Raw genomic sequence first — 10,161 nt, 5'->3', positions numbered from 1 at the left:
AGTTCACAAGGAGCTGAGACTCTAGTGGTGGAAACAAACAACAAAAACAAGTAATCATACATGTAAACCAGATCATTTCAGATAGTGATATTTTCCATAAATAAAATTTAATATTTTGCATTACATAAAATGTAATGATAAGGTAACAATTATTGTAATATGAAATAAATGATAATATGATAATCTAACGGGACCAATATGATACTATAACAGGCCTACTTTAGACAAGGCAATCAGAAGTTGACATATGAGTGAAGCTGGCAGGTAAGGAGCCAGCTGTAAATGTACACATAAAGACCCTCTTTTGCATAAAGATATACAATTTAGCATGTTTTTTTATTAAAGGAAGCAAGTGCCAGTCTCTTAAATTCCAATAAACTGAGCAAATTAAGAACTAATTAAATTTAAATTCTGAGTTAAGTCATGGTGTGGATTCAAAAGTTGCCTCAGAATTTCAGCCACAGAAAATCAAAGTCCTTAAACACCTTTAGTCTCACTTGTGAACAAAGAATCCTCAAACCCAAGATGGTTCAGGCTGTGTACTGTAGACAGAGCTTTCTGACTTGCAAAGGAGAATGTACTAGTCTGAGAGAGAGAAGATGAAATTTGAATTAAGGCTGTGGCAGAAGAAATGTAGGGAAGGAAAAAGCTAATACTCAGGTGAAGCAAGCTCCATAGAACTTGGTGACCAACTAGAATTAGTTGCTGGGGTGGGGGGCAGCAACTTGTACCTTCTATACCTTTAAATTTCTAACTTGGCAGATGTACAAGAAATAAAAAGTGAAGACTTGGTTTGAGAACTAAAGAAAATGGTTTTGATTTTAAAGATGTTCGATTTGAGCCGAGGCATATATAAGGTTACTGGGTGGGGATACATAATTGGCAGGAATATACTCAGATCTCTCCTCCTTTTCTGGTGTCCTTATTTGAACAGATGCAGCCTTTACCCCTAAAATGTATGACCATTCCCAGTGCCATTGCCTCCTGATCTTTTCCAGACTTTTCAACAAGCTTCTCCCTTTAGAGTGAGCCCTCTTCTTACTGAAAACAGCCTGGAAAGACAGAATCTTCCAGAAGGATCACATGTGGATAGATTTATCAATTTTATCACCAAACCTTCTTTCCCAGACAGCAAAACAGAAAAATGGAATCTGCTCTCTCCAGTACCCACTCACCTTCCCATCCCCCAAGCTCTAACCATAGGGATCCACTGAAGTTCCTGTGTCTCTGATGCTCACTGGGAGGAAGGTGGTAGAAACCACCCCACAATCGGCCTTTCTGGGTGCCCAGTTCCTGCCTTACACCCTAGTAGGCAACAGTTTTCCCCAAAGGCATTGGAACAGGTTAAGACACACTCCTCTAGAGAGGAGAGTTGCACTGGAGAGAAGAGGACCCATAAGCCACAAGCAGAGTAACTGCAGACCTAGCGCTTGGGAAGGAGACTCAGCCTCAGTTGTGCAGGGCTGGGAGGGGAAAATGGGAGAGGGGGCCCTAAATTAGATTAGGGGAGACAGCTTGAACCTAGGTCAAAAAGGCTGCTGAACTTTCTCCAGGAAGCCTGAGCCCAGCCTTGTCAGAAGGCCTCTTACACTCCCCATCTCAACTCCTCCCCCTCTTCTCCTCCCCTCCCTTCTTTTCTCCTCCTCCTGTCCCACCCCTCCCCTCCTTGTTTCTCCTCCCCTCCCATTTCTCTGCCTACTCTCCTCTGCTTTTTTTTTCTGACTTGCCTCTTAGAGGAAATCAAAGTGAAATTGGGAGACCACTGCTGCCGGCGAGTTCCTCGTAAAGGTGAGTGAACTTGGCCAGACCAAGATACCCCAGCCCACCCTGGGGACTGCTCCCCCTCCCCTTACCCAGATTTGAAGATTCCCTTCTGCCCCTAGAGCCTTCTGTCCCAAATGTCCATTCTCTGCTCCTGGCTTGACTGACCCAAGTCCAGCAGTCATTCCCCTGCTGGGAGGGACCAGTCTGTGCATATGACTGCTGCAGGGAAGGAGCTGGAGCTGCCCTGATGCTGACTCCAGAGCTGGGAGGAGGGGCAGGTGAGGCTGGAAAAAGCGGGATGGTAACCTAGCCTTCAGGGCAGGTGGGGGAACCCAGCATGAGATAGGTCAGCAATCCTTGAGAATGAATTTTCTTCCTGCCATCCCCCCAAATCCACCTTGCTGGTTTAACACTGAACTGGCCTATACCCAAATGAAGACAGGAAGTTTGCAGTCACTGAAAGGAGCCCCTGCACCTGCCCCAGCACACACCATCGGTTCAGTACAGCCAGTGACCATCTCTTCCCCAACAGCTTAGGGACGCAACACTTCCCTATTCCTCAACGGAAAAATACCTAAATTTCTTCCTCCCCCCCCCCATTTATATATATCCTGCCATTATTGTTTTTATTAATGAAGAAGAATGTGACGCATGGAGCACATTCTCTGGCACATAGAGGGTGGAAGGTTCATGGTAAATCATATATCGATTATTATGATTAGCTTCTCAGCAAAATGGAGGGCAGGGGGGATGGGAGAAGATGGAAAAAGCCTGGGCACTGAAAGGAATCTTTATAAAAAAATCACCAGAAGGATTCCCAAAGTGGCAGTTGGTAGAAATGGTCCCAGTTTGAAAGCTGGACACCCCACTGCCTGAACCCCCTACCTCAGCAACCCACTCCTGGAGCTCCCCTACAGCCAAATTGGCTAATGCGCACACCCCAAACAGAGGAGGTGATGTGTTTGAATGAGCTCAGCCCTCAGCCCCAGGCTGGACACACAGCAAGCCACCATTCCTCCCAGGCATTTGGATTGTTACTCCCTTACTTAGTAATCAGGAGCCTTTGAAGGATTTAAGTAGGGACGGACATGGTGAAAGTAGAATTTTAAATAACTTTATCTCTGGACAATTCCCTCTCCCTCTTTGTGGACTCAGTTTCTCTCTCCTTCTAACTGGATCAATGGATCAGACTATGGAAGAAAAGTCCTTGATATTTAGCTTTATGTTCTCATTTTTTCATTTTCACCCCCTGCAGTTCACTCTCTCTACTGTTTTCCTTGGAATCATTTTATTTTTCACCCATAACCCATCTCATCTCCTCCTTTCCTTTTCTTGTCTCCCCAGTAGTCCCCAGCAAGATCTCCATGCTGCTGCTTTGCAGGAACGTTACCCCCGTGGCCTCAACAGAGAACCTGGCAATGAGGTGGGATGAGGTCTCCTGCCCCATCTGCCTGGATCCCCTAGAGGAGCCTGTGAGCACCGAATGTGGCCACAACTTCTGCCAAGAATGCATCTCTGAGGTGGGGAGAAATGGAGGCAGTGCCTGTCCCGTGTGCCAGAAGAGATTCCTGCTCAGGAACCTCCGGCCTAACCGGCAGCTAGCCAACAAGGTGGACAACCTCAAGAAAAGGAGCCAGGACACCAAGGATGGCACAAAGGGGGATCGGTGTGGGATACATGGAGAGAAACTTCACCTGTTCTGTGAGGGAGATGGGAAGGTCCTTTGCTGGGTATGTTCCGAGTCCCGGAAACATCATGATCACCCCATGGTCCCTATTGAAGAGGCTGTTCAGGAGTACCAGGTGAGGCCTACGCATGGAGGCATGGACAAGTGGGAAGGAGATGGGCCTGGAAAAGTGCTTTGCTCCCCAAAGCAGGGGCTGGAGGAGAACCACCTCTGGAGTTGAGTGGTTGGGGAAAGGAAGGGTATTTCCCTCCCTCCAAGTCTAATGTAAGGGGGGAATTGCAAACTAAATACACCCTTCTCATTCCCCCAGGAACAGGGAATATACTGCAAGGATCACATTTCCTTGTGACCCCTGGTTAATTAGGAATGAGTAATGCCCCTCACCACTGTGACTCCAACATCAAGCTTTTGCTGAGGTCTTCTCATTTTACAGAATTCCTACCTCACTCAGACTGTAGTACCCAGCCATTTATGAACCAATATGATCTTCCCAATTCCACACCATCCCATGCTACACTTCTTGGTCTGTTGTGGGACTAACTTGCTGTCTTTCCCTGCAGGAGAAGCTCCATGTGGCATTAGGGAAGCTGAGAAAAGAGCAAGAGTTAGCTAAGAAGTTGGAAGTGGATGTTGCAAACAAGAGAGCTGCATGGAAGGCAAGAATCTTGCCCTAAAATGGACCTTAGATCAGAAGCCTGGGCAGGATCCAAGACCCTGGGCTCAATAAGGCCTTATGCATAGTTATGCCCGTCTGAATAGTGATAGAGTTGGTATATACCTCACTCTACAAAAACCTACCATCCTGTACTGATAGTAATAAAAAGGACAGAGGCTAGAAGGGGAGCCCCCAATCAGACACAAAGCTTGAGTGTCCATGGGAGAGGGTGCTAAAGGGGACAAGCCATACCCCAAAGCCCCCTGCTCCTCTGAGCCCAGACCCTGTTAAAGGGGTACGCATGGAGGGGGGGTGGGTAACACAAGTGCCTCAGTGTCTGGGACAGAGGTATCTCAGGGGAAAAGCCCAACTGCCATGCCTTTTAGCAAGAGCTGAAAGGGATGGGCTTAAGGAAACTATGAGGTAGGAAAACCAGTCTGACCAGGTGGTTGCTTGACTGTCCAGATCACTTGTCCAAAGTACAACAGAGAATGAAAGTGTGTCCCTGACTGGTGATTTTCTAAAGGAAATGGGGCAGGTCAGTGATTGGAGAGGAGTGGCAGGAGCCCATGGTCAATGAAGCCCAGAAGAGGGTGAGTGAGACTGCAGTGACAAGAGGAGTGTCCTGTTCCAACAGATGACCTTCCAGTTACCAGCAAGAGAAAGGAGGCAAAGAATGTCCGAAAGACTCCTTTTCCTCAGGATTTAATAAGGCTGTGCACCTGTCTTTGTGAGGTTTTTGGGGGTGGGGAACAGGTGTTATCTTCTCAATAACCCACTGAGAAATGAAGACCATGGGTCACATTTGGGAGGTGACTGGCTTTTAGAAGAGAAGTTGAGGAAAGTCTCTGGTGCCATAGGCTGATATAGCCAGGACTGTAGGCCAGCTACAATGTGCCCCCACCAATCTCACCACAATATTAGCACTAGACACCTCATGCACTACCTCCTTAGCAAAATTCTGTGTGTAGGTGCATTCCCAGACAGAACCAGAGTGGTGAGTCTACAAGGCATAGAAATAGGTACCAACACCTCCATTCCTGAACCTTGAGTGCTTCTGATAAAAACTGCCTCTCTCTTTTCCTTGCCACTTAAGGAGAAGGTTGAGATGCACAAATCAAGGATTCATGCAGAGTTTGTGCAGCAGAGAAACTTCCTAATTGAAGAGGAAGAGAGGCAGCAGCAGCAGCTGGAGAAGGAAGAGCGGGAGAAGTTAAGAATGCTTGGGGAGACTGAGGCCAATCTGGCCCAGAAAAGCCAAGCCCTGCAGAAGTTGGTCTCAGAGCTGGAGAGGAGGACTCGGGGCTCAGCGCAAGAACTGTTGCACGTAAGAGCTGGGGAGAAGCTCCTCTCTGAAATTCAAGGAGTATCTGGAAGAAAAAAAAAAAACACAACTCTCTGGGGCTATTGTTAGAGCAAATGGAAAATTGGTCCCTGAAATTTTCTGAAATAAAAGAAACCAGAATTAGAATCCTTGGGTGGTTTGCATTCAAGGAATAGAAAGGTAGAGATTAAGGAGGGAATATTCCTTGCAGCAGTTAACAGAAAGGGACATCCTTGGAAAGTGCCTGCTCTAACATGTACTAGGTATGTGTACTTGAGAAAGTTCCTTAATTTTTCTGAGCCATGGAGTTTATAGTCATACCTCAGATATATTGCAGGTTAGGTTCCATACCACCGCTATAAAGCGAATATCACAATAAAGTGAGTCACAAGAATTTTCTGGTTTCCCAGTGCATACAAAAGTTATGCTTCAATATACTGTAGCCTGTTAAGAGTGCAATAGCATTATGCCTGAAAAAACAATGTACATACCTTAATTAAAAATACTTTATTGCTAAAAAAAATACTAACCATCATCTTAGCCTTCAGCAAGTCATACTCTTTTCCTGGTGAAGGGTCTTGCCTCGATGTTGATGGCTACTGACTGATCAGGGTAGAGGTTGCTAAAGGTTGGGGAGGCTTGGCAATTTCTTAAAATAAGACAATGAAGTTTGCTACATTGCCTGACTTCCTTTCATGAAAGATTTCTCTGTAGCATGCAGTGCTGGTTGATAACATTGTTTCAGTTTCCTAGGCTTCTCAAAGCAGTATCACGAAATGGTTTGGCTTCAGTAACGGGAATTTATTTGCTTACGATTAGAGACTCAGAGAATGTCCAAATCAAGGCTATGCTTTCTTCCCAAAGACTGACTGCCAGTGATCCTTGGCTCCTCTGCCACATGGCAAGGCACATGGTAGCGTCTGCTGGTCTCTTCTTTCTCTTCCAGGTTTCGTTACTTTCAGCTTCTTGCTGCCATGGGTTTCTCCTTGTCTGAATTTACAATCTTTTATAAAGGACCCCAGTAAAAGGATTAAGAACCATTCTGATTGAAGTGGGTCACACCTTAAATGAATTAGCTTCATCAAAGGATCCTACTAACAAAGGGTTCACACCCAGAGGAATGGGTTAGATTTAAGAACATGTTTTTCTGGGATACATACAGTGTCAAACCACCACAAGCTATTTTACCCACAGTAGAACTTCTTTCAAAATTGGAGTGAATCCTCTCAAACCCTGCCCCTGTTTTATCAACTAAGGTGATGTCATATTCTAAATCCTTTGTTGTTATTTCAACAGTGTTCATAGCATCTTCACTAGAAGTAGATTCTATCTCAAGAAACATTTTCTTTGGTCATCAGTAAGAAGCAACTCTTCATCCATTAAAGTTTATCATGAGATTGCAGCAATTCATTCACATCATCAGACTCTACTTCTAATTCTAGTTCTCTTGCTGTTTCTGCCATGTCTGCAGTTATTCCTCCACCAAAGTCTTGAATCAACTTCTTCCAAGCTCCTGTTAATGTTGATATTTTAACCTCCTCCTATGAAGCACAGATACTCCTAATGGCATCTGTAATGGTGACTCCTTTCCAGAAGGTTTTCAACAGATCTGTTTTTCCCAGATCTATCAGAGGAATCACTATCAATGGCAGTTATCACCTTATAAAATGTATTTCTTAAATAATAAGACTTGAAAGCTGAAAAGACTCCTTGATCTATGGGCTGCAGAATGGATACTGTGTTAGGCATAAAAACAACGTAAATCTTATTATGCGTCTCCTTCAGAGCTCTTGGGTGACTAGATGCATTGTCAATGAACAGTACTATTTGAAAGGAATCTCTTTCTTCTGAGCAGTAGTTCTCAATAATGGGCTTAAAATATTCAGTAAACCATGTTGTAAACAGATGTGCTGCCATCTAGGCTTTGTTATTCCTTTTATAGAGCATAGGAAGAGGAGACTTAGCATAATTCTTAAGGACCCTAGAATTTTCAGAATGGTAACTGAGCATTGGCTTTAACTTAAAGTCACAAGTTACATTAGCCCCTATCAAGAGTATCAGCCTGTCCTTTGAAGCTTTGAAGCCAGGCACTGACTTCTCTCTAGCCATGAAACCCCAGGACCACAGGTTGGTAGCACATAGCATCAGCCATAGGACTGAAGTCTCAGTGGTGAACCATCGAGTCTGAACTTACTCTCTGCCTCTTTTCTCCTCAGGAGGTGGGAAGTATCCTGGAAAGGTAAGGAAAGGTATTCTTCATTAGGGGCAGGGGTGTAGGAAGCATATATATTTCTGAAAAAGGATATTGAGTTAGGTAGAAAAGCATGCACTGAAGTTTTCCCCTGTCCTCCAGGACTAGTCTCAAAAGTCTGATCACCCATAAAATATTTTCTGGTCTCAGAAGGCTAATCGATGGGCAGCTCAGTTGGTGAGTTGCCCAAAGTGATTAGAGTATAATGTCTTCACAATCTAGAGATAGAGAAATTCTGGGAAGTTCCAAGTCTAAAGCCTGCTGGAATTCCTTTTTTCAATGTAATCTAACACAGAGACAAACTTCTCAGAAAAGAGCTAGCGTAAGACCCATGGTAAAGGCGAGCCTCCTTGAGGTTCCTTACACAAGTGATTCATCCGTATCAGATGCTTTGCCTGTAAAATTAAACAGAATGTGCTCACATGGTGACCTCAGGCTTAGAGAAGAGATACAGTCTCTCCACATGCTGCAAAGGCTCCTGTAACCAGGAACTCCTGGATAGGAGATAAATCCTATTCTCTTGTTTCCCAGCCCCAGGGACCTGAGCATAGTAAATGTTTGTAAATTTGCATTGAATTCAGTTATCAAAGTCATCCATGAAGTAGGTTATATATAGCATTAGGGTTACGGGAGGGTATGGTAGGTGTCAGAGATGGGGCTCTCAAACTCTGTTTCCCCAGGAGTGAGGCCTGGAACCTGCAGGAGTTGGATATTGTCTCCCCAGACCTGGAAACTGTGTGCTGTGTTCCAGGACTAAAGTACATGCTGAGGACGTGTGCAGGTGAGGAGAGTTCTAGGAGTTGGAACTGGACTGAGTGGGAGGCAAAAGGGAAAAGAGGGATGCACAGTGGACTCCAGAGTGGTGGAGAACAGCAGCTTCAAGTTGAGGTGGCAGGTTGGAATACGTGGGGTGGAGATGAAGGTGGGAAAGGTGATTCCCTCATGGATCAGGGCCAGGGTCAGAAATGGCTGGCATATAACATCCTCACACACTGAGGCTCGGGGTCACACCCTCCTCCTAGTCCTGTAGTTTACGCACAGGGTCACTACCCCCTCCAAGTCTTGTCGCACTCTACAGGCCTGACTGGGATTCTCTCTCTGCAGTGTACATCACTCTGGATCCAAACTCTGCCAATTCATGGCTCATCCTCTCTAAGGATCGGAGGCATGTGAGCCTTGGAGACACCCAGCAGGATGTACCTGAAAATGAAGCAAGATTTGATAGTTTTCCCATGGTCCTGGGTGCCCAGCACTTCATTTATGGAAGAGTTTACTGGGAGGTTGATGTTGATGGAAAAGAGTCCTGGGACTTGGGAGTTTGCAGAGACTCTGTGCAGAGGAAGGAGCATTTTATGCTCAGCTCCACAAATGGCTTCTGGGCAATATCGTTGTGGAACAAACAAAAATATGAGGCCAGCACCTCCCCAAAGACCACCCTCCACCTTCAGGTGCCTCCACGCCAGGTTGGGATCTTCCTGGACTATGAGGCCAATACTGTCTCCTTCTATAACATCACTGACCATGGTTCCCTCATCTACACCTTCTCTGACTGTTCCTTCACTGAACCTCTGAGGCCTTTCTTCAATCCTGGTTTCAAGAAAACAGGAGAAAACTCAGCCCCTCTGACTCTCTGTTCTCTAAGAATGGGAAAAAGAAGGTCCCACTGACTGCTAATGACTGTCTTCTGGATATTGCTGCCCACCTCCCTTAGCTGCTGACTCTTAGCCACTGATTCTGCCTCTTTTCCCATTAACTCTGAGCCACCTCTGCCTCTGCAGAGATCTCAGAATCAGAGAAAGCAGGTGTGGGCAGGGAGGTCACTGAAAGTCAATGTCAGATGGTCTTAAACATGAATATTCCTGCCATAGATTGTTCATGATTGCCTCCGAGGAAGCAAATGACCCATGTTATGGCCAAATTCCTCTGGATCAATTAAAAACATGTTTCTGCCACCTTTACGTGACTCAGGTTTTTCTTTTTTCATCTCCATATCTACAGCCAGTACCTTTGGCCAGATCTCTCTATCTAGATTTATTGAAGGGCTTCCCAAGGGAATTTTGCCTCAGTCTATCCCATTCAGTCCCTGTTTCTCATCCACATCTGTGATTATCTTTCCAACATACACACATCTGATCATTAGTGACTTGACATTACCTATAGAAAAATGTCCATACTTTTTAAATGAGGACTAAATGATGTATGCCTTAGATTGTTGTGCCAACCTTCCAGCCTGCTGTGTACCCCCTTCCCCACTACACCTACCATGAGCCTCTAACCTGAAATTCTTGCTGACTCTGAGCATGCGTAATCCTGATGCACCTTTAATATGGCACACAGTGTTCTTCTGTCTGGATTGCCCTCCCCTCTTCTACCCCTGGAATATTTGGTCTTCGATGATAAGGCCCAGGTCAAGACTCTTCTCTGTCTCCCTGAGGCAGCCACTGTGGTGATGGGAAACCCTTTGACACTCTTATCAATGC

At 45.4% G+C, this 10,161-nt stretch overlaps 1 protein-coding gene across 1 annotated transcript; it reads left to right on the top strand.

The window, feature by feature from the left end:
* The first annotated feature begins 1,742 nt into the window (after nucleotides 1-1,742).
* Nucleotides 1,743-9,627, top strand: LOC119536151 (E3 ubiquitin-protein ligase TRIM21-like). The gene is made up of 7 exons (XM_037838834.1): nucleotides 1,743-1,788; nucleotides 3,109-3,566; nucleotides 4,012-4,107; nucleotides 5,203-5,433; nucleotides 7,647-7,669; nucleotides 8,362-8,462; nucleotides 8,786-9,627. The coding sequence occupies exons 2-7, from the start codon at nucleotides 3,129-3,131 to the stop codon at nucleotides 9,346-9,348; spliced, it is 1,452 nt and encodes a 483-aa protein (XP_037694762.1). The 5' UTR covers nucleotides 1,743-1,788; nucleotides 3,109-3,128; the 3' UTR covers nucleotides 9,349-9,627.
* The last annotated feature ends 534 nt before the right edge of the window (nucleotides 9,628-10,161 follow it).

Source organism: Choloepus didactylus, chromosome 6, assembly GCF_015220235.1.
Source record: "Choloepus didactylus isolate mChoDid1 chromosome 6, mChoDid1.pri, whole genome shotgun sequence".
Classification (NCBI taxonomy): Eukaryota; Metazoa; Chordata; class Mammalia; order Pilosa; family Megalonychidae; genus Choloepus; species Choloepus didactylus.
This window is presented reverse-complemented; position numbering and strand designations above follow the sequence as displayed.

What these genes read in the sequence shown, in the direction of transcription:
- LOC119536151 (XM_037838834.1), top strand. Translation starts at nt 3,129, where the DNA reads ATGCTGCTGCTTTGCAGGAACGTTACCCCCGTGGCCTCAACAGAGAAC. An exon ending in CAGCGCAAGAACTGTTGCAC is followed by an intron (nt 5,434 to 7,646) that starts GTAAGAGCTGGG and finishes TTTTCTCCTCAG; the next exon opens with GAGGTGGGAAGTATCCTGGA. An exon ending in CATGCTGAGGACGTGTGCAG is followed by an intron (nt 8,463 to 8,785) that starts GTGAGGAGAGTT and finishes CTCTCTCTGCAG; the next exon opens with TGTACATCACTCTGGATCCA.